This window comes from Schistocerca nitens, unplaced genomic scaffold (assembly GCF_023898315.1).
Source record: "Schistocerca nitens isolate TAMUIC-IGC-003100 unplaced genomic scaffold, iqSchNite1.1 HiC_scaffold_466, whole genome shotgun sequence".
Lineage (NCBI taxonomy): Eukaryota > Metazoa > Arthropoda > Insecta > Orthoptera > Acrididae > Schistocerca > Schistocerca nitens.
This window is the reverse complement of record NW_026045999.1, coordinates 2,413,177-2,438,124: the sequence shown is the minus strand read 5'-3', so window position 1 is coordinate 2,438,124 and position 24,948 is coordinate 2,413,177. Positions and strand designations below refer to the sequence as shown.

Genomic DNA, 24,948 nt, shown 5'->3' with positions numbered 1-24,948 from the left:
CTGGTGTGTCCGCTGTGCCGTGCGTGTGATCATTGCTTGTACAGCCCTCTCGCAGTGTCCGGAACAAGTATGGTGGGTCTGACACACCGGTGTCAATGTGTTCTTTTTTCCATTTCCAGGAGTGTATTTTGGGGTAACTCTTCCCATTCTAAAAGGATTTTTCTGGCTCAGAAACGGGCGGATCGGGCAATAAGTGGTGTATGTTCGCAAACGTCTTGTTGGACCCTGTTCACTATTCTGTGTATTTTGACATGTGCAGTATACTGCCGCATCCATTTTCAATAAGCTACCACAAGCCAGACTGAGATTTTCACTCTGCAGCGGAGTGTGCACTGATATGAAACTTCCTGGCAGATTAAAACTGTGGGCCAGACCGAGACTCGGGACCTCTGCCTTTTGCAGGCAAGTGATGTACCAAGTGAGCTACTCAAGCAAGAGCACTTGCCTGCGAAAGGCAAAGGTCCCGAGTTCAAGTCTCGGTCTGGCACACAGTTTTAATCTGCCAGGAAGTTTTATATCAGCGCACACTCTGCCGCAGAGAGAAAATCTCATTCTGGGAAGATTCCCCAGGCTGTGACTAAGCCATGTCTCTGCAATATCCCTTCTTTCAGGAGTGCTGCCACGCGGGATTAGCCGAGCGGTCTGAGGTGCTGCAGTCGTGGGCTGTGCGGCTGGTCCCGGCGGAGGTTCGAGTCCTCCCTCAGGCATGGGTGTGTGTGTTTGTGCTTAGGATAATTTAGGTTAAGTAGTGTGTAAGCTTAGGGACTGATGACCTTAGCAGTTAAGTCCCATAAAATTTCACACACATTTGAACATTTTTGCTAGCTCTGCAGGTTCGCAGGAGAGCTTCTGTAAAGTTTGGAAGGTAGGAGACGAGATACTGGCAGAAGCTACCACAAGAATTCAAAAATCTTAGCAGCATTCCACGCGCTTTCAAATCGAAACTGAAGAGTTTCCTGATGGGTCACTACTCCTATTCTGTTGAGAAGTGCCTTGAAAAATTAAGCTGATTCTTGTGTTATATTGTTGATTGCATTTACTGAAAGTTGCGGCTTAAATTTTTTTGGGTTCATAAACATTTTATTTTTATGTGTTATTACTTTTATGTTGTAAGTTCACATACTGACAAGTTGCGTGACCTTGGAGATTTGCTCCTCAATATGGTCCTACGGAACTTGACGTGTAAATAAATAATAAATAAAACGAGTGCCCACCAGAGTGGATGGCTGCAGGGTGAGATAGCTGGAAGCACAACCCACATTGCCATACAGGTGGTTTCAAAAGCTCGACCTCATCCCTGCAGACCTCGCCTCACATGTAAGACCTTTATTACAGGCCTAAGGAAACAGAAAGGACAACATGTGCTCGAGTGCCGACTGCAGAGCAACCGTGTAGAAACAGAAGTAGTGGAGTGACGGCTACGCCGGCTCACCCGTCTGCGGAGCTGGCGCTGTCGGGGCTGAGGTCTGCGGCGACGGCGACCGACCGCGGCTGGCTGAAGTCGCACTCCAGCGTGAAGGCGGCGTCCCCGGGGGCCACGAACTCGTCGTCGTGCTGCAGCACCACCACGTTGCGGTACCGCACGTCGCCCTGGCACGCGCAGACACACACAGGATACTAGATATCGAAATAGACGACAGAGGGATTGAGAAACAATTAAAATCGCTCAAAAGGGGAAAGGCCGCTGGACCTGATGGGATACCAGTTCGATTCTACACAGAGTACGTGAAGGAACTTGCCCCCCTTCTTGCAGCGGTGTACCGTACGTCTCTAGAAGAGTGTAGCGTTCCAAAGGATTGGAAAAGGGCACAGGTCATCCCCGATTTTAAGAAGCGACGTCGAACAGATGTGCAGAACTATAGACCTATATCTCTAACGTCGATCAGTTGGAGAATTTTGCAACACGTATTATGTTCGAGTATAATGACTTTTCTGGAGACTAGAAATCTACTCTGTAGGAATCAGCATGGGTTTCGAGAAAGACGGTCGTGTGAAACCCAGCTCGCGCTATTCGTCCACGAGACTCAGAGGGCCATAGACACGGGTTCACAGGTAGATGCCGTGTTTCTTGACTTCCGCAAGGCGTTCGATACAGTTCCCCACAGTCATTTAATGAACAAAGTAAGAGCATATGGACTATCAGAGCAATTGTGTGATTGGATTGAAGAGTTCCTAGATAACAGAACGCAGCATGTCATTCTCAATGGAGAGAAGTCTTCCGAAGTAAGAGCGATTTCAGGTGTGCCGCAGGGGAGTGTCGTTGGACCGCAGGGGAGTGTCGTTGGACCGTTGCTATTCACAATATACATAAATGACGTTGTGGATGACATCGGAAGTTCACTGAGGCTTTTTGCGGATGATGCTGTGGTTGTAACAATGGAAAATTGTAGTGAAATGCAGGAGGATCTGCAATGAATTGACGCATGGTGCAGGGAATGGCAATTGAATCTCAATGTAGACAAGTGTAATGTGCTGCGAATACATAGAAAGATAGATCCCTTATCATTTAGCTACAAAATATCAGGTCAGCAACTGGAAGCAGTTAATTCCGTAGGTTATCTGGGAGTAGGCATTTGAAGTGATTTAAAATGGAATGATCATATAAAGTTGATCGTCGGTAAACCGGATGCCAGACTGAGATTCATTGGAAGAATCCTAAGGAAATGCAATCAGAAAACAAAGGAAGTAGGTTACAGTACACTTGTTCGCCCACTGCTTGAATACTGCTCACCAGTGTGGGATCCGTACCACCAGATAGGGTTGATAGAAGACATAGAGAAGATCCAACGGAGAGCAGCGCACTTCCTTACAGGATCATTTATTAATCGCGAAAGCTTTACAGAGATGATAGATAAATGCCAGTGGAAGACTCTGCAGGAGAGACGCTCAGTAGCTCGGTACGGGCTTTTGTTGAAGTTTCGAGAACATACCTTCACTGAAGAGTCATGCAGTATATTGCTCCCTCCTACGTATATCTCGCGAAGAGACCATGAGGATAAAATCAGAGAGATTAGAGCCCACACAGAAGCATACCGACAATCCTTCTTTCCACGAACAATACGTGACTGGAATGGAAGGGAGAACCGATAGAGGTACTCAACGTACCCTCCGCCACACACCGTCAGGTGGCTTGCGGAGGATGGATGTAGATGTAGAGATGTAGACCTGATATCATCAGCGAGGTGCCTCTGTAGCCAGAGAAACACTGCATGACAAAAAAAGTGAATCGCTCAGAAGGTACGGGCGGGTGTCAAAGTATCTATGTAAACAGACACGTCACCAGCACACGTGTTGTTGCGTCCTCGCACAATTTTCCTACACCACCTACTGTATTATCAGCGTGGCGCCATCAGGAATTTGGGGACAATGTGGGTTTGTCAACCTTTACAGCGAAGATGAGAGGCAGGAACTCTCTCAGTTGGGATAGGCGTTCGATTACAGCAGGTTGGTAATTCCTGTAGAGCTGACAAGATTGACCTGGTGAAGTAACGGATTATTACTGTCAGTCAGTTCGTTCATTGTTCTGACCAACACATTTGTTTATTGGGGTGTCAGAAAACCCCTTAATAGAATGTCAAATGCTTTCAAGAATCACTAGAAAGGACCTTTATTTATTTATTTAATCGTGTCTGAGCTACATCTGTAATTAATTAATAGGCTATATATACTAGGTTACAAATACAACTAAATAATAGTAATACACTTATATATACATTCATGATCTTCACATATCATAAGTCCTCATTATTGTCCATAGAAGGCTGATATCTCTCTCCAGTGTTCGGCACACTTCACTGCAACATTGTTGGCCAACCACAGGTCTTGGAAAGTGCATGGGGCCAGCAAGGATGGACAGGTCAACAGGTGTGTCATCGTTTGTTTTCCTCCACATTGGCAGGGCCCTTCTTCGGCGTATTCCCACTTGAACAGGTTACCCTTTGATCTTCTCATTTGACACCTATGTCTATTTATGCTCTTCCTAATTTCATCAATTAAATTCAGTATCTCTTCTGTTACCCAAGGATTTCTACTAGCGCTCGTCTTTTTATGTAATTGATCCTCTGCTGCCTTCACTATTTCATTCCTCAAAGCTACCCATTCTTCTTCTACTGTATTTCTTTCCCCCATTCCTGTCAATTGTTCCCTTATGCTCTCCCTGAAACTCTGTACAACCTCTGGTTCTTCCAGTTTATCCATGTCCCATCTCCTTAAATTCCCACCTTTTTGCAGTTTCTTCAGTTTTAATCTACAGTTCATAACCAATAGATTGTGGACAGAGTCCACATCTGCCCCTGGATGTGTCTTACAATTTAAAATCTGGTTCCTACATCTCTGTCTTACCACTATATAATCTATCTGAAACCTTTTAGTATGCGTTACTGGGTCAAATTATGTTTCTTTCGGTAAGTGAAGGAGCGGTCGCTGCCGTAGCGAACTCAAGGATGGAGCTGTCCAGAGGCCGTAACGGCACGGAGCTTCCTGGCGAAACTTCAGGGGCTGTCTAGAGGACGAGGAATGCTTTTAGAGAGATACAGATCTACAGTGTGGAGAAAATACGACAAATTATGAAAGCAGAAAGCGTCGCTCTTGTAGGATAGGTGGCAGTCAGGTGCTCTTAACCAAACTTGTAGAACGAATTATAAAATGACTTTTTTTTTGCAGTATGAATATTTACATATGTGTTTGGAGAGAGAGAGAGAGAGAGAGAGACAGATTGATTTTTCTTTGAGATTTTTACTTTAAGTCGTAACTGGTACCTGAATTTTGGTTGCTGCCTCCTTGAATGGTCAGCTTCTGAACCAGTTGGTGACGTATTAACAATTTGGAGGAAGTTATTGTCCTTTAAGGTTTAAAATACGACTCTGTTAGTTACTTGGCCGTATTGCGGATGCCTTTTAGCCCAAGTTTTCGTAGCTTTTCATACCTAGGAGACCACTGTTGTAAGTAAATAAGATCAAACAGCAATCTGCTTTTCGTGAGAAAAGGAGATTGCTTGGCACACAAACTTCCTTCAGACTAAACATCCTGCTACATCAAAATTGGTCAGTGGAGTTCAGCACCATAGTATTGTACAAGAACATAATCCAATTACTGTGATTAAGAAATTATGAGAGGTTGTTACTTATTGAACGAAAACTGTAGAGAATGCATTTCTTTTCCTGTACTTTAGTGAACTTTGTACACTTGCAATTCTGTCGATTGATAGACGGCGACGACAATGAAGTTCACTTCCTTTCCCAAAAACAAGATATTTCTATTATTCACTTCCAGAAAATTTGTATACATAAATGTTTGGCAACTCTTCCTCATACTTTACTCGGTTGTATCACTAAAATATCAGTTTTCATTAAATGTAAGAATACGTTCTGAGCGACAGCCTACCAACACATCCTCTTTGCACAAGATACAGATTAACAGTTCTCTACTTTTTAAAAAAAATCAATTGTCTGTTTTCTTTGGAGTCCATACTCAAAGATTGACAACTACTATCGTTGCAGGGATTGCGAGCTAAAGAGTTTGTTGCTGTCCAGCTGCGCTTCAGTTCAAGTACTTTTTGAATCAAATTTGCATTTACGGTATTTACATACATTACTCAGCTTCTCAGAATAAAATCAGACACAAGTTAGTTTAAAAGAAGCAGTGAGGCACACACAACATTACAGAATGCTAATTGGCTCACAAAAATTATTTGGTAGCCGGAGGAAGAGCTAGCATGCATATGTGCCTTTCCTCTCATTTGTCACGATGGAAATCCACCCTCTTGGTGGAGAATAATTACGAACTTCTGCCTGACTTTAGAGATAATTACCATTGCTCGTTAATCAAGTGAAATACGTAGGGGAAAGCACTTTGGCAGCGTAGTTTTGAACTTATCGCTGGTCGGAGCTTGCAGTCTTTACCGTAATTGGCTAGAGTGTTTCCGGTACTGGAAGAGCCAGCAGAATTTCTGCAATGTCAAGCACAAACAAACGTCATCTTCAGAAGGCAGGGAGAGCACTTTATCCCAGGCGGCCACTGAGAACTCTTCGACCTTGGGAACACAGTCACCCTCTTTGCCTTTGTCTTCTAGAGTTTCTACTCTGTCGCAAAACGGACGCAGATGCTGGGCCCAGACTCAGGGTCTGCAGCCAAGACTTCAGTGATGTGCTATGGTGGAATCAGAGTTCGGTGAGGATGTGTAGCAACTGCGTGAGTCGTGATGACTGGCCCACGAATCTGTTTAGAGTGGAACGTCCCCGTGAAGTCGTTTCATAACACGCTTGTCGAATTCGGTACAGCTTATTCACTTTATTACCTGGTTTTAGCTCAATTCATAAACTCATCCAGAAAGACTGGGCACTCAAATAAGGCCTATTGAATATCTATACTTCAATGTGGGTTTTCGGTTTTGTTTTATCGGAAACGCTGAGTTGGTCACCGTCTGCTGGGAGCAGACGATGTTGCTTCTCGTTCGAAGGAGAGCACAGGAAGACCGACTTATGTTTCCAATACCTGAACAGAGGGGTTAACCCATCTTAGTCGAAGGTTGTTTTTGTGTGTGAGGTTGGTGACGGAGGGCTACCACTCAGGTAGCTTCCGCTGCACGAGGAGCGACGTAATCTCGAAAGAGAAAGCGCCACTCTTCGGTGAACGCTTGGTGAGTACAGATCGCAGGTCTTGACGGGAGTTTCAGGTGATAGGAAGCAGGTTGAGTTAGGATTTCGTTATGTTTAACTGTTGAAATACTTAAGAACTTCAGCTTAACTGAGGCGTGTGAAGCGACTTATTTTTCCCAATAGGCCATAATTATACTTCGTTCAATAGGCGATTTTTGGGTGTATGAGTTATAAGTGTGGAAGTTACACTACTGGCCATTAAAATTGCCACACCACGAAGATGACGTGCTACAGAGGCGAAACTTAACCGACAGGAAGAAGATGGTGTGATATGCAAATGATTAGCTTTTCAGAGCATTCACACAAGGTTGGCGCCGGTGGCGACACCTACAACATGCTGACATGAGGAAAGTTTCCAACCGATTTATCATACACAAACAGCAGTTGACCGGCGTTGCCTGGTGAAACGTTGTTGTGATGCCTCGTGTAAGGAGGAGAAATGCGTACCATCACGTTTCCTACTTTGATAAAGGTCAGATTGTATAGCCTATCGCGACAGCGGTTTATTGTATCGCGACATTGCTGCTCGCGTTGGTCGAGATCCAATGACTGTTAGCAGAATATGGAATCGGCGGGTTCAGGAGGGAAATACGGAACACCGTGCTGGATCCCAACGGCCTCGTATCACTAGCAGTCGAGATGACAGACATCTTATCTGCATAGCTGTAACGGATCGTGTAGCCACGTCTCGATCCCTGAGTCAATGGATAAGGACGTTTGCAAGACAACAACCATCTGGGCGAACAGTTCGACGACGTCTGCAGCAGCACGGACTATCACTTCGGAGACCGTGGTTGCGGTTACCCTTCACGCTGCATCACAGACAGGAACGCCTGCGATCGTGTACTCGACGACGAACCTGGGTGCACGAATGGCAAAACGTCATTTTTTGAATCCAGGGTCTGTTTACAGCATCACGATGGTCGCATCCGTGTTTGGCGACATCGCGGTGAACGCACATTGGAAGCGTGTATTCGTCATCGCCATACTGGCGTATCACCCGGCGTGATGGTATGGGGTGCCATTGGTTACACGTCTCGGTCACCTCTTATTCGCATTGACGGCACTTTGAACAGTGGACGTTACATTTCAGATGTGTTACGTCCCGTGGCTCTTCCCTTGATTAGATCCCTGCGAAGCCCTACATTATAGCAGGATAATGCACGACCGCATGTTGCAGATCCTGTACGGGCCTTTCTGGATACAGAAAATGTTCGACTGCTGCCCTAGCCAGTACATTCTCCAGATCTCATACCAACTGAAAACGTCTGGTCAATGGTGGCCGAGCAACTGGCTCGTCACAATACGCCAGTCACTACTCTTGATGAACTGTGGTATTGTGTTGAAGCTGCATGGACAGCTGTACCTGTACACGCCATCCAAGCTCTGTTTGACTCAATGCCCAGGCGTATCAAGGCCGTTATTACGGCCAGAGGTGGTTGTTCTGGGTACTAATTTCTCAGGATCTATGCACCCAAATTGCGTGAAAATGTAATCGCGTGTCAGTTATAGTGTAATATAGTTGTCCAATGAATACCCGTTTACCATCTGCGTTGCTTCTTGGTGTATCAATTGTAATGGCCAGTAGTGTACTTTGTTCATTTTGAACAATGATGAAGTAGAATTTCAAACGGTAAATCTGATTAGGATCACTTCAACCGTACATGAGTGTAATACTGTCTCGAAGCAAGTATGACTTTTAATCTTATATTTTGTGGAACTTGCTTTTGTCTTTGTGTCGATTTTGTGCCATGTGTTTGGTAATCAATGACATTTCTGGTCTACCACGACACCACAATGGGCTTTAGTTTAACAGTTTGCTTGTTTAATCAGCTATAATTTCTGCAAGAATATCTGTTCTTTCATGCGCTTTCTACAAAGCAGCACAACAATTTGATTCGGAATGCACCACGTGCTCTAGTTCGGCCGTTTGAAAGCAGCAGACGCAGTTAGTATGTTGAATAATTATCACACAACCTCGTGCATCTGTTGAACCTCTGTCCAGAATAGTGCATGCGTAGAATCACAATACGAATCTCACTAAGATATTTTTATGGTATGAATGCAAAGGAGATGATGGTGTCATTGTCTCCCACCCCCGTTTTCTGTGTTTCTTCTTGCTGTAGTTAAATTGTGCTCTGTTACATTCTCAAGTAATTCTTACTTAAATATTTCTAGTCTGGCACCAGTTATGTGTAGTTTTGGATGTGCAACCAAATACTTAGATATAATAAATGATCTACATGAAAGATAAATTCTGTGGTGTTGATCTTACCCACTTACTCCGTTCTCCAATCCTAAATTAATGAAGTTGCTTCATGCACGACGTGGAGTGTTATTTATCTGGCTACTCAAAGAAATTTGCATACTTTTAATTAAACTATTGAAGTAATTAAACTTATAATTTTCCAGCTCCGTTTTTTCTAAACGGTTAGGAAGGGCTTGTGCTGGTGGTTGTAACACCATGGCTCTAATGCTCTACTGATTTATTTTGTCTTTGTTTCATTTACTGTTTCATCATTGAGCTTCTGTAAATGTATTTGTTTGAATCGATAACATAAAATTGTATACTCCTTTCTTTATACAAACTTTGATGTCATGATTTGATTGTATGCTGTATAGCATAACTATCATTTATATTCTTTGTCCAATTTGGAGGGAACAAAACTTAATATATATAATTGTAATTTTGTGTGAATAATTTTTTGTAGAAGTACCAATATGTGAAAATGTTCTGTCTTATTTAATGTATTTGATTGCTGTTATGTGAACTGCTGATCCTCACTTAGGGCTCTTAGTTATTCTGTATGTAAACGGTGTAGTGGTTCCCCTCGGGAACGGAACTGTGTAGCGCGCGCAAATTGTGGTTGGCTTAGGTGGAAAAGGTGGAACTGATAGTCAGTCGGAGGCGAGCTACGAGTCGGGGACGAGCCAGCAGTCAGAGATGAGCTACGAGTCCGTGCGCTGCCGTGTAAAAGTTGCATAGTGCTGGTTTCGAGAGAGGCTTTTCTGTTATTTTCCAATGCCTCGGATGGGTGGATAAATAGCTGGGCTATTCTGGAATTTGTATCTAACTTCGCCACCAAGAAATGACACAGCCCAGCAATTCTGCATGCAATTCCACCTACCAACATGCAGTTGCCACCACATTGCGCAATCATTGCAACGTAATATTATATGGATGTACAGTGAAGGATCAGCTTAATGGATGTGTTATTGTGCTGAAATATAAGGTAATTTATATCTGAATTTATGTACCTACCTTGACTTTTCTCCTCATCATAACACCTCTCAGGGTCCTCTCCGTTTGAACTAAAGTGATTACCGAGTGTCATTATTGAAAGTACGTTAAAACTCAGTTTGCTAACTAATGCCTATTGGACAGAGTAAAGTTAAAGTTAATGTGGCAAGAGAGTGGGTTAAAGTTAATGATGCTTGCTGAAATAATTTTCCTAGTAAAACTGATTATTAATGTGTTGTTGCCAAATTCAAATTAAAAACTCTCAAAACTGAGGCTTATAGAGTTTTGCTTGGTAAATGATCACATTACTACCTGTTGTTAATTGTAGAGAGTGAGTCAGTATCTTACAGTAATATTAATTTTATGTCTCATGGTAGTAAAAGTGGAAAATTGCATAGTAGGAAATTATATACTCATGATTACTAAGTGTTTGTCTCTCTTGTGTGCATATTAACAGTATAAAGACCACTCAGTTTGTGTAAGCCTTGAAAGTGATAGTGTTTTCCTGTACGTGCTATAATTTTGCAAATAGTTGGTGCTGTCCAGTTGTTAGCTTCAATCTTAAAACATATGTGTGTCAGAGTTCATTGCACTCGCGTGTGGCCAAGTCTAGGTTGTGTTTGTCCGTTATAGTTACTTATACCTACTTTCTTAAACGAGAATGTTAATCATTTTCTTGCCTAGTTAGGCTGGCGGCCGTTTTCTTTATCAGTTGAACAGTGCAGATAGGCAAAATTTTGTTTGGTACTGTTCAAATATTTACGTAATTCTGACTTTCATTTCCGATAAGCCACTTCCGTTAGGTACAACACGGTCAACTTAACAAAATTCCTCCCAGAGGGTAACACTGCTCTGCTGCTTTGTACCATAATTGCTTTTACAAAATAGTTTTATGTCACAACCTGTTTCTAGCATTGAGGTTATGGTGCAGTAATAACCGTAGTTAGGAGTGTTATACGTGGCGACCGTGACAGGACTATTTGTTCTGTTGGGGACATACTACGTAATAAACCAAACTTGGTACTTCATAGTATAAGCTACGTAAATACGCTGCTGTAGTGTTATACGTGGCGCCGCGTGACAGGACGTTGTTCAATTTGCATCTACATGCGGGAAAAAATTATAAGTAGTTAGCATTTTACAAACATCGAGTGAACATAAAACGTCCAGCGGCACGAACCTGTACCTTAATTGACAGAACGGATAGTGAAAGTTCAGTTTATATTGGAAACTAAAGGTATCAGTACTTAATAATAGCTAAAATGGACAGGGAACTAGAAATGAATCTAAATACGCGAGAGCAGAATGCAATCGAGAGTAGTTTAGGCGACACACCAACAGATGGCAGTGTGCGCGAGTTAAATTACGTACGCTACCACGCCGATGTCAATAAACAGATAGAAGCTATGAATGTCGCTCGTACTAAGGAAGACAATATGAGCGATGTTGTGGAAGGCAGTGGCTATGTTAATGAATCGCGGGATATATTTGAATCCCCAAAAACAGAAAGGGCTGTAGGATTTGAACACGAAAATTCAGTTGAACCCAAAAGTGAAAAGACACCAAATGTGACTGATTTGTTAAAAATGTTGTCTGCACAAATTACAGTACTGGGGCAACAGAATGTAGAGCAAAGACAGCTAATTACAACACAGGGTAGTGATATTAGTAAACAGATTGAGAAAGTTGATGTAAAAGTAGACATTGTGAGTAATGATATTAAAAACCTCAAAAACGATATTACTGTCATCAATGGCAATATTGCCAACATGCAGGGACAAATCGATGACATTAACGAAAGATTTGACACAGAAGTAATTAAAATCCAAGATAAAATAGAACCCCTAGTCTGTACTAAAGTGGATGAAAAGGTATTCGGTATTAAATCCGAAATACAAACCGAATGTAACGAGGAATTCGCACAGATCAAACAGTCTGTAACAGAAACAAGCAGAGCTCTAACTAAACAGATTGTTAATTGCGAAAAGAAGTGTGACCATAACACTTCACAAATCCAAGACAAAATGTATGACTTGGAAAGAAAAATACGAACAGGACCTCCACAATTTACAGAAAGGATCCCTTTCAGTAAAATATTAGAGGGCGAAGAAAAATTCGACCCTGCAAAGAGACATAACGGATGGCATCCCCTAGACTTTATAAAGAATTGCGAAAGAAATTTTCCTGAATATTTGTCCGACCAGGAAAAAATTAATGTCGTGATTAGTGCACTAACAGGAGAAGCAAAAAGATGGGGGTTGAATCTGGATACAAACCAGATGTCTTTTGAAAATTTTAAGCAAAAATTTATTGACGAGTACTGGTCAGAACAAAAACAAGACCAGTTGTGGCGTGAATTTCTAATGGCCAGGCTGTACGATATCAGAGGCAGGCAAACCATGAAAGAGTTTTGCGAATCATGGTACAGAAAACTAATACACCTAAAGGCTAGAAGGACTGAAGCTGAGATCGTTTGGGTTCTTTGGCAGAAATTGCCTGAGGATTCTAAAAGATATGTGGGGAGTACACACAGCAGTTTTTCTGCGTTTCTGGAAAGGGTAGAGGATGAAGATCACTGGCGCAGAAATCGCGAGTCTCGTCCCTATCATAACAACAATTATTCGCGCGAAAATAATGACCAAAAAGAACGACAGGAGAATGATAGATTTCGCGTAAACACGATTCAAAGAGGTCGTGCGAGAGGCAGGGGAAATTATACGACGCGCGGCAGAGGATACATGGCGCGGAATTTCCAAAATAGAGAAGAAATGGAAAACTGAAAACCGCGTGTGTTACGGGCCGGATTCACGCGGAAACTGGGTTCGGGCCCAAAGAAAAGATGTCCAATATTAGATTCGAAAAGGAAAGATGTAAACCACGAGGCAGGAAGGTTAAGGGCGTGCCTATAGCAGACGGGCGCGGAGTGATACATAGTGGCGGTCCCAGAGCGAAGTCACGTGACAGTTCGTGCTCGGGCCAGCGGTTGCCGGAGCAGCGTACAGTGCATTTGGCAGCAGACACAAATGGCAGACGTCAGAACAAGATGGCTGCCGTAGAGAGAGACAGAAGAGGCGGGATCGGACACTTCCGATGGCCGGTTTCAGTAGTAGATGAATGTAGAAATGAAAATAAAGTTAATACGTCATATGATAAAGATAACTCAGTAACGGTTTCGTGCGAAAAGACTTCATTAAAGAATGAAAGGGAGACAAAAAAGGCGAGTGAAAAGGGAAATATTGGCACTGTTAATGATGTGTATGAGGTAAAGGACGTAGATGTGGGAGGAGTTATGATGAATAAAGAGGAAAGGGAGGTAGAATATGCCACGCAAAAGACGTGTGCTCAATTAATAATAGGTAAAAATGATGTAAAGGAGGACGTCAGTGAACATTGCATTGTAAACAGTGCAGACAAAATTGTTGTTGATGGAAATGTGTTTAGTGATTCTGAGGTAGAAGGGTGTGGTAATTTCGCACGATTGCCTGAAACTGATAGCATGGAAGAAAATGAAATGAAAGTTATCGAAGTACATGACGATTATACTAAATATGAAGTTAAGGCCGAAATCGTTCAAAGTGATATAACAGAAGTGTCTGACTGTCCAAATGGTGTACATTGTATAGAAAATGAGTCAAAATACGAAGTGACTGAAACATCTAGTGATAATTTGCCTCACTGTTTAAAAGTTGCATTCCTGCTCGAATCTGATGACGAAAATGAAATCAATGATAGTTCAGGTGATGAAGGGTATATGAATACAGATAAGAATGAATACACTAACTTTGCTTATTGTTCAAAAGTAGCGTACTTAATTGAATCTGGTGCTGAGGAAGAGAGTAGTGATGACTCTAGTGACGATGAATTTGCAGGTGTAAACGAAAGTGAATATACTTTTACTGAAAGAGGGTATGAGAAAATTAGTGACATTTTTCTAAAGCAAGATACAGAGAGTGGAAACGGGCCAAAACCGAATTAATTATTTAGTAATGTAACACAGGGGCATAATTTGCAGGAACCTCCAGATGATACTATACTGGGGCAAGCCTTAACAAATGTTTTGAAGGAGTGTGAATTACAGGAACAGAAAGAAACACCTGATAAAATAATAGCAGAACAGGAAATGTTGTACCTTCCTAAAGACTATGAAATTCCAAAACCTAAAAAGCCACCAGATGAAACAAAACGTTGGCAAGATCTGAATAGCATAGTGAAAGATGTAGAAGATAGGAGGCCTAAAAAGCCACCAGATTTAAGTCACTGTTTTGAACCATAAAAGACTGCCTTGTTAATGAAGAGACTGGGGGCAGGATGTATGTATATACTCTGTTAATATAATGCATGACTTTAGTATTATTATTGTATCTGAGTGTTATCTGAAAGTGAATTATTGTTTTGTTGACCTTAAGGCCTGGGGCAGGTTGTATATTTATTGTAGTGTACTGTTTGACTTTGCTTAGGAACTGTTTATTTTCAATTGAATACTTATTGTTGCCAGCCTAATTATGAGGATAGGGGCATGTAGTGTAACAAACCTGAGAACTTTGTGAATAATGATGATTATGGTTACTTTATGAAAGTGCAAAGAACTCTACAAGATAATAATTTATTTCTAGTATGCTTAAAAATCAGAAAGGACTTATGTTTGCAGTATGTGGTTTACTTAAGGAGACATGTCCTCAGATGAGGGTTGTAGAACCCTCAGGGGACAATGCACTCTTTGCATTGTCAGGTGCCTGACGAGCACCAGGGACCCAAGTCGTTGCCAGTACTATTTCCGTTTCTTTTCGTGCTGCCAACCTTCCTCTTCATCATTCAGAACTTTTGCTATCTTCTTTCCTTCTTCTCTATCACAATAGACTGAAAAGTGTAGAAATAAGGTGAGATACTGTGTATGGTTTGTGGACGAATAAATGAATAATTAAATTGGGTACACTAGAAAATGACCAATATGAAAGTAAGTGTTGTGGATACTGTAAAGAGAAAATGTAATGAAAAAGTAATTGGAAAGAGAAAAACGGATATGAAAAGGTAAGAATACTGAAAACAAGGTAAATGAATACTGTAATATGACTGAATGTAAATGTGTTTCTGAAAATAGGGATAATCATGATGTTGAAAAAACTGTGTGTGTCAAAAACTGAGGAGATGAACCTGACTAATGTATGTAAAAATAGGTATGAGAGGCATGTGTCTAGTACCACAAAAGGTAGGCAGAAATCACTTGCAATAGGATTTAAAATTATTGTCTGGACTTGATGTATGTAATGACCTAACTGTGGGTGGAAAAGCAATGGTAAAGGAGTAGTAAGAAATTCTTAATCCTGAATTGACCCCAAGTATGACATTTAATTGTTTCTTGACTAATGTATATGTTACCTGGTGTTGTCATTTGAAAAGTAATGGTTTTGTTGCCAGTGTCTAATTACTGTTTCAAAGTTGCAGGTTATATGTTTAGTACCATTAAAGCAAATTTTACCAAAAATGTGACATAATGATGGAAAAACCTTGGAGATGATAACAATAAACTGCTCAAAAATATATTGTTGGGCAGCAAAACAAGACAAAACAATAAAAATGCTGTAGTCCTGAAATTGAGGACTACCATATATGCTGTGTGAGCAGTAGCCAAAGGACTTGCCATTGTGGGGGCAAGGAGTTGATAAGTGGTCACGAACTGCCAAACCTATAGGATGGGGCAGTGTGTCCATTTCAAATGTGTTTCCTTTAGTGTTTTTTAATCTAAAGTGTGTTTTTGTGCCTAAATGTTTATAAAGACTGCCAAAACAATAATGGGCAGATTGTGTAACATAACTGCTAGTGCTGAGGCAAGCAGGGAACTTAGTTAGGTTTATTGGTCAATGTGTTATGAACTGACTATTCTTTCTGAAGTCAGTGAAAATTTATTATAGAATATATATGGATTCTTATTCAAATGGATGTAGATGTTTTGATGCTAGGGTTCTTGGAATAACTTAAAGTTTTGGACTGTCTGTTTTTAAAACACAGCAGTGATGATTAAAGATAGGTTCTGAATAGGTTAATGTGTTTTTGTGCAACAAACATTTTGGACTGCTATTAATGAAGAGCAGCTTTAAAGTTAATTGTTTTGAGAAAACCTTGAAAAATTACTTTTGTATTTAAAGAGTCAGTTGGAAAAAGTTCTCATAGCTGTTTGTGTAAATATTTGTGCATTGATGGATGCAAACTGAAATTTGGAACATTACATTAACTACTGAACCCTGTGAAAAGTACTATGATCATTAACATACTTGTGTGTCTCTGAAAGTTTCATTCTTTAAAAAAAAAAAAAAAAACATTGAAAGACAAATTTCTGCTTTGTTGTATTAAAATTATTTATGCGGTTGTCTATGTGTTTATTATTATCATCTGTGCTATTGTATATGTGTTTATTATTATTTTCTTTATTTTATTTGAAGGTTATACCCTTTCTACTAATATGAAGCTTATTTTGTGTACTGTTTTGTCTTTTATTTGAACTGTGTGTGTATGAAATGAACATGCTTGAAGGTATCCTGTGTATTGATGAAAATTACTGTGAATGCTTTACTTTGAAAATGGTTTTCGAAAAAGTGTATGAATCTTCTTAGTGCATATACTGTATATTTGTAATGTGTGTTCTTTTTTTTTCCTCTCCCAACTGAAGTTGGATGAATTTTTTTTGTTTACAGCTAGCACCATTTAGGTGTTATAGATGTTTCCTTAAAGTATCCCTTACAGGAAACTTCAACGAAACATGGGGCATGTGTAACACCATGGCTCTAATGCTCTACTGATTTATTTTGTCTCTGTTTCATTTACTGTTTCATCATTGAGCTTCTGTAAATGTATTTGTTTGAATCGATAACATAAAATTGTATACTCCTTTCTTTATACAAACTTTGATGTCATGATTTGATTGTATGCTGTATAGCATAACTATCATTTATATTCTTTGTCCAATTTGGAGGGAACAAAACTTAATATATATAATTGTAATTTTGTGTGAATAATTTTTTGTAGAAGTACCAATATGTGAAAATGTTCTGTCTTATTTAATGTATTTGATTGCTGTTATGTGAACTGCTGATCCTCACTTAGGGCTCTTAGTTATTCTGTATGTAAACGGTGTAGTGGTTCCCCTCGGGAACGGAACTGTGTAGCGCGCGCAAATTGTGGTTGGCTTAGGTGGAAAAGGTGGAACTGATAGTCAGTCGGAGGCGAGCTACGAGTCGGGGACGAGCCAGCAGTCAGAGATGAGCTACGAGTCCGTGCGCTGCCGTGTAAAAGTTGCATAGTGCTGGTTTCGAGAGAGGCTTTTCTGTTATTTTCCAATGCCTCGGATGGGTGGATAAATAGCTGGGCTATTCTGGAATTTGTATCTAACTTCGCCACCAAGAAATGACACAGCCCAGCAATTCTGCATGCAATTCCACCTACCAACATGCAGTTGCCACCACATTGCGCAATCATTGCAACGTAATATTATATGGATGTACAGTGAAGGATCAGCTTAATGGATGTGTTATTGTGCTGAAATATAAGGTAATTTATATCTGAATTTATGTACCTACCTTGACTTTTCTCCTCATCATAACACCTCTCAGGGTCCTCTCCGTTTGAACTAAAGTGATTACCGAGTGTCATTATTGAAAGTACGTTAAAACTCAGTTTGCTAACTAATGCCTATTGGACAGAGTAAAGTTAAAGTTAATGTGGCAAGAGAGTGGGTTAAAGTTAATGATGCTTGCTGAAATAATTTTCCTAGTAAAACTGATTATTAATGTGTTGTTGCCAAATTCAAATTAAAAACTCTCAAAACTGAGGCTTATAGAGTTTTGCTTGGTAAATGATCACATTACTACCTGTTGTTAATTGTAGAGAGTGAGTCAGTATCTTACAGTAATATTAATTTTATGTCTCATGGTAGTAAAAGTGGAAAATTGCATAGTAGGAAATTATATACTCATGATTACTAAGTGTTTGTCTCTCTTGTGTGCATATTAACAGTATAAAGACCACTCAGTTTGTGTAAGCCTTGAAAGTGATAGTGTTTTCCTGTACGTGCTATAATTTTGCAAATAGTTGGTGCTGTCCAGTTGTTAGCTTCAATCTTAAAACATATGTGTGTCAGAGTTCATTGCACTCGCGTGTGGCCAAGTCTAGGTTGTGTTTGTCCGTTATAGTTACTTATACCTACTTTCTTAAACGAGAATGTTAATCATTTTCTTGCCTAGTTAGGCTGGCGGCCGTTTTCTTTATCAGTTGAACAGTGCAGATAGGCAAAATTTTGTTTGGTACTGTTCAAATATTTACGTAATTCTGACTTTCATTTCCGATAAGCCACTTCCGTTAGGTACAACACGGTCAACTTAACAAAATTCCTCCCAGAGGGTAACACTGCTCTGCTGCTTTGTACCATAATTGCTTTTACAAAATAGTTTTATGTCACAACCTGTTTCTAGCATTGAGGTTATGGTGCAGTAATAACCGTAGTTAGGAGTGTTATATGGTGACCCTGAATTCCTGAATTTTTTTCATTATTTGTGTGAGGGGAGCAGGTAGAAATGCGAGATAACGTATATGGCTCGATGAGAAATGTAGTAAAGATAGTAATACGTTAGAAGAGATTGGTTTGGCTTAACTGAATTCACTATGCCAGCTCAGTTGACCACTTGACTTATAAGGTTTCTGCACAAGTTCACTGCATTTTTTCCGTAATTTTAATAAACACAACAGATATACATAAGAGAGATTTTAATCATCAGGTAGATGCCGTGTTTCTGGACTTCCGGAAGACGTTCGATACGGTTCCCCACAGTCGTTTAACGAACAAAGTAAGAGCATATGGACTATCAGACCAATTGTGTGATTGGATTGAAGAGTTCCTAGGTAACAGAACGCAGCATGTCATTCTCAATGGAGAGAAGTCTTCCGAAGTAAGAGCGATTTCAGGTGTGCTGCAGGGGAGTGTCGTAGGACTGTTGCTATTGCTATTGACAATATACATAAATGACCTTGTGGATGACATCGGAAGTTCACTTTTTGCGGATGATGCTGTGGTATATCGAGAGGTTGTAACAATGGAAAATTGTACTGAAATGCAGGAGGATCTGCAGCGAATTGACGCGCGGTGCAGGGAATGGCAATTGAATCTCAATGTAGACAAGTGTAATGTGCTGCGAATACATAGAAGGAAAGATCCCTTATCATTTAGCTACAAAATAGCAGGTCAGCAACTGGAAGCAGTTAATTCCATAAATTATCTGGGAGTATGCATTAGGAGTGATTTAAAATGGAATGATCATATAAAGTTGATCGTCGGTAAAGGAGATGCCAGAGTGAGATTCATTGGAAGAATCCTAAGGAAATGCAATCCGAAAACAAAGGAAGTAGGTTACAGTACACTTGTTTGCCCACTGCTTGAATGCTGCTCAGCACTGTGGGATCCATACCAGACAGGGTTGATAGAAGAGATAGAGAAGATCCAACAGAGAGCAGCGCGCTTCGTTACAGGATCATTTAGTAATCGCGAAAGCATTACAGAGATGATAGATAAACTCCAGTGGAAGACTCTGCAAGAGAGACGCTCAGTAGCTCGGTACGGGCTTTTGTTGAAGTTTCGAGAACATACCTTCACCGAAGAGTCGAGCAGTATATTGCTCCCTCCTACGTATATCTCGCGAAGTGACCGTGAGTATAAAATCGGAGAGATTAGAGCCCACACCGAGGCATACCGACAATCCTTCTTTCCACGAACAATACGAGACTGGAATAGAAGGCAGAACCGATAGAGGTACTCAAGGTACCCTGCGCCACACACCGTCAGGTGGCATTCGGAGTGTGGATGTAGATATTCTCATTTGCTATTTGAAACAGTGTGTCAACGCTGGGATAACTCTTCGATTCTGCGCCCGTAGAAGTCTCACGGCTCTCAGGTAGAGAACTCATCGAGGCACGTTTGGAGTGCACCTTCATCCAGGAAATTCCGGGTCGCCGAACAGGCTCACCTCGTTGAGCGCGTTGCAGGCGTCGAGCGGCAGCTGCATGGAGAAGCGGGTGCCGCCGTCGGCGTCCAGGAAGCAGGGGGGCCGGCGCTCGTGGAAGGAGCCGCGCGTGTACAGCACGCCGCGGAAGTCGCGCGCCGTCGCCACGCGCACGTGCATCGCGTCCGCGCCGCAGCGCAGCTCCACGCGCTCGAACGAGGCCGCGTCGCCGTCCACGTGCATCGCGCCGCCGACGTCGCCCGACTCCCACAGCTCTGGGCCTGAAACGCCACAGTCCAACTACTGCAGTGCGCGTGTGGAGGCGCGCGCAGCGGATGCGCACTACAACCTGCGCAGAGGGGGAGAGGCAGAGCATACTCTGTGGCATCACCAGGCTGCGCACAGTCTCAGTCACAAGCCATAAAACATCAAGTCAGACAAGGTAAGCTGATGGTATATGTGAGAAAAAGTACCACCACAGCTGTGGTACTGATACTGTGCTCATTACCAGTGTAGTAGTTGTATCGTTACTTATCTGTATTACTACACACACGAAAAAACAGTTTTGCATCACCCCGGTTCCCAGAACTCCTGAAGATAGACGTCGACTTTGGATACTGTATCACAGACACAGTCCCTTTGACTTTTCAGATGCCACTAAAACCGCCCAAATATGTCAACAACTATGCATGAGGACTGAGCAGCACCCATTAGACAGAGGAGGTCCGACAGCTGATCACTTCCAGTTATTCCACCACGAATCAGGTACACAGCTCGTGTTGTCTATGGTTCAACCATGCCTAGACTGCAGGCAAAGGTCCCGAGTTCGAGTCTCGGTCTGGCACACAGTTTTAATCTGCCAGGAAGTTTCATATCAGCGCACACTCCGCTGCAGAGTAAAAATCTCATTCTGGAAACAACCTCTAGGCTGTGGCTAAGCCATGTCTCCGCAAAATCTTTTCTTTCAGGAGTGCTGGTTCTGCAAGGTTCGCAGGAGAGCTTCTGTAAAGTTTGGAAGGTAGGAGACGAGGTACTGGCAGAAGTAAAGCTGCGAGGACGGGGCGTGACTCGTGCTTGGGTAGCTCAGTTGGTAGAGCACTTGCCTGCGAAAGGCAAAGGTCCCGAGTTCGAGTCTCGGTCCGACACACAGTTTTTATCTGCCAGGAAGTTTTATGCCTAGACGGTCAATACCGCGGTTCGATGGCGTCCGCATTGTTACTTTGCGCCAGTAAGGGCTCTCAACAAGGGAAGTGTCCAGGCGTCTCGGAGCGAAGAAAAGCAGTGCTGTTCGCACATGGAGGAGATACAGAGAGACAGGAACTGTCGATGACATGCCTCGCTCAGGCCGCCCAAGGGCTACTACTGCAGTGGATGACTGCTACCTCGGAGGACCGCTGACAGCAACGCCGCCATGTTGAATAATGATTTTCGTGCAGCCACAGGACGTCGTGTTACGAATCAAACTGTGCGCAATAGGCTGCACGATGCGCAACTTGTCTCCTGACGTCCATGGCGATCTTTGCAACCGCGACACTGTGCAGCGCGGCAGAGATGGGCCCAACAATAAGCCAAATGGACCGCTCAGGATTGGCATCATGTTCTCTTCATTGATCAGTGTCGCATGTGCCTTCAAGCAGACAATCTTCAGAGATGTGTTTGGAGGCAACCCAGTCAGGCTGAACGCCTTAGACACACTGTCCAGCGTGCAGTAAGGGGTAGCACTATGTGGGGCCGACCTATGCCTATGGTCATGGGATGCGCCGTAACGGTTGTATGATACGTGAATGCCATCCTGTGACTGAAAGTGCAACCATCTCGGCAGCATATTTGTGAGGCATTCGCCTTCATGGACGACAATTCGCTCCCCCATCATGTACATCTTGTGAATGACTGCCCTCAGGATAACGACATTGCTCGACTAGACTGGCCAGCATGTTCTCCAGACATGAACCCTATCGAACATGCCTGGGATGGATTGAAAAGGTCTGTTTTGGGACGATATGACCTATCAATCACTCTTAAGGATCTACGTCGAATCGACGTTGAGGAGTGGGACAATCTGGACCAACAGTGCCTTGATGAACTTGTGGACAGTATGCCACGACGAATACAGGTATGTATCACTGCAAGGGGATGTGCTACTGGACATTAGAGGTAGCGGTGAGTAGAACAATCTGGACCACCACCTGTGAAGGTTTCGCTGTATGGTGGTACGACATGGAATTTGTGGTTTTCATGAGCAATAAAAACGGCGGAAATGATGTTTATGTTGATCTCTATTCCAATTTTCTGTACAGGTTCCGAAATGCTTCGAACCGAGGTGATGCAAAATTTTTGGATATGTTTATATCGGGTGTTACAAAAAGGTACGGCCAAACTTTCAGGAAACATTCCTCACACACAAATAAAGAAAAGATGTTATGTGGACATGTGTCCGGAAACGCTTACTTTCCATGTTAGAGCTCATTTTATCACTTCTCTTCAAATCACATTAATCATGGAATGGAAACACACAGCAACAGAACGTACCAGTGTGACTTCAAACACTTTATTACAGGAAATGTTCAAAATGTCCTCCGTTAGCGAGGATACATGCATCCACCCTCCATCGCACGGAATCCCTGATGCGCTGATGCAGCCCTGGAGAATGGCGTATTGTATCACAGCCGTCCACAATACGAGCACGAAGAGTCTCTACATTTGGTACCGGGGTTGCGTAGACGAGAGCTTTCAAATGCCCCCATACATGAAAGTCAAGAGGGTTGAGGTCAGGAGAGCGTGGAGGCCACGGAATTGGTCCGCCTCTGCCAATCCATCGGTCACCGAATCTGTTGTTGAGAAGCGTACGAACACTTCGACCGAAATGTGCAGGAGCTCCATCGTTCATGAAGCACATGTTGTGTCGTACTTGTAAAGGCAAATGTTCTAGCAGCGCAGGTAGAGTATCCCGTATGAAATCGTGATAACGTGCTCCATCGAGCGTAGGCGGAAGAACATGGGGCCCAATCGAGACATCACCAACAATGCCTGCCCAAACGTTCACAGAAAATCTGTGTCGATGACGTGATTGCACAATTGCGTGCGGATTCTCGTCAGCCCACACATGTTGATTGTGAAAATTTACAATTTGATGACGTTGGAATGAAGCCTCATCTGTAAAGAGAACTGTTGCACTGAAATGAGGATTGACACCTTGTCAGATGAACCATTCACAGAAGTGTACCCGTGGAGGCCAATCAGCTGCTGATAGTGCCTGCACACGCTGTACACGGTACGGAAACAACTGGTTCTCCCGTCGCACTCTCTATACAGTGACGTGGTCAACGTTACCTTGTACCGCAGCAACTTCTCTGCCGCTGACATTAGGGTTATCGTCAACTGCACGAAGAATTGCCTCATCCAGTGCAGGTGTCCTCGTCGTTCTAGGTCATCCCCAGTCGCGAGTCATAGACTTGAATGTTCCGTGCTCCCTAAGACGCCGATCAATTGCTTCAAACGTCTTCCTGTCGGGACACCTTCGTTCTGGAAATCAGTCTCGATACAAACGTACCGCGCCACGGCTATTGCCCCATGCTAATCCATACATCAAATAGGCATCTGCCAACTCCGCATTTGTAAACGTTGCACTGACTGCAAAACCACATTCGTGATGAACACTAACCTGTTGATGCCAGGTACTGATGTGCTTGAAGCTAGTACTGTAGAGCAATGAGTCGCATGTCAACACAAATACCGAAGTCAACATTTGAAGAGAAGTAATAAAATGAGCTCTAACATGGGAAGTAAGCGTTTCCGGACACATGTCCACATAACATCTTTTCTTTATTTGTGTGTGAGGAATGTTTCCTGAAAGTTTGGCCGTACCTTTTTGGAACACCCTGTATAAACACAAATCGTCCTTCTTACCAAAAATATTGAAACTTTGTTGATACATTTACTTCATACTTTTACATGACACTCTAAGCAACATTTGGAAACCCGTAGGATACATATTTTAAATATGTATATGATATCCACAGAGGTGGAAAAAGTTGTGCGACACTTGCTAATATGGTGTCACATCTTCTTTCGCCTGCCGTAGTGCACCAAGGCGACGTGTCGTGGACGCAACAGGTCGTTGGCAGTCCCAGGCACGAACACTGAGCCGTACTTCCACCACAGCCCGTCATACGGGGTGCATTCAAGTTCTAAGGCCTCCGAATTTTTTTCTAATTAACTACTCACCCGAAATCGATGAAACTGGCGTTACTTCTCGACGTAATCGCCCTGCAGACGTACACATTTTTCACAACGCTGACGCCATGATTCCATGACAGCGGCGAAGGCTTCTTTAGGAGTCTGTTTCGACCACTGGAAAATCGCTGAGGCAATAGCAGCACGGCTGGTGAATGTGCGGCCACGGAGAGTGTCTTTCATTGTTGGAAAAAGCCAAAAGTCACTAGGAGCCAGGTCAGGTGAGTAGGGAGCATGAGGAATCACTTCAAAGTTGTTATCACGAAGAAACTGTTGCGTAACGTTAGCTCGACGTGCGGGTGCGTTGTCTCGGTGAAACAGCACACGCGCAGCCCTTCTCGGACGTGTTTGTTGCAGTGCAGGAAGTAATTTGTTCTTCAAAACATTTTCGTAGGATGCATCTGTTACCGTAGTGCCCTTTGGTACGCAATGGGTAAGGATTACGCCCTCACTGTCCCAGAACATGGACACCATCATTTTTTCAGCACTGGCGGTTACCCGAAATTTTTTTGGTGGCGGTGAATCTGTGTGCTTCCATTGAGCTGACTGGCGCTTTGTTTCTGGATTGAAAAATGGCATCCACGTCTCATGCATTGTCACAACCGACGAAAAGAAAGTCCCATTCGTGCTGTCGTTGCGCGTCAACATTGCTCGGCAACGTGCCACACGGGCAGCCGTGTGGTCGTCCGTCAGCATTCGTGGCACCCACCTGGATGACACTTTTCACATTTTCAGAAATGCCAACTCTGGAGGCGAACTGTTCGACAGTCATTCGGCAATCCCCCAAAACAATTCTCTCCACTTTCTCGATTGTGTCGTCAGACCGGCTTGTACG

At 42.7% G+C, this 24,948-nt stretch overlaps 1 protein-coding gene across 3 annotated transcripts in view; it reads right to left on the bottom strand.

The window, feature by feature from the left end:
- The window catches only part of LOC126232230 (uncharacterized), a 205,206-nt gene that overhangs the window by 33,096 nt on the left and 147,162 nt on the right, over nucleotides 1–24,948 (bottom strand). For all 3 annotated transcript variants that reach the window (XM_049942526.1, XM_049942525.1, XM_049942527.1), the window contains 2 exons: nucleotides 19,905–20,161; nucleotides 1,433–1,590 (listed from right to left, as the gene is read on the bottom strand). In XM_049942526.1, the coding sequence (XP_049798483.1) occupies nucleotides 1,433–1,590; nucleotides 19,905–20,161 (415 nt within the window). The remainder of the gene's footprint in view (nucleotides 1–1,432; nucleotides 1,591–19,904; nucleotides 20,162–24,948) is intronic.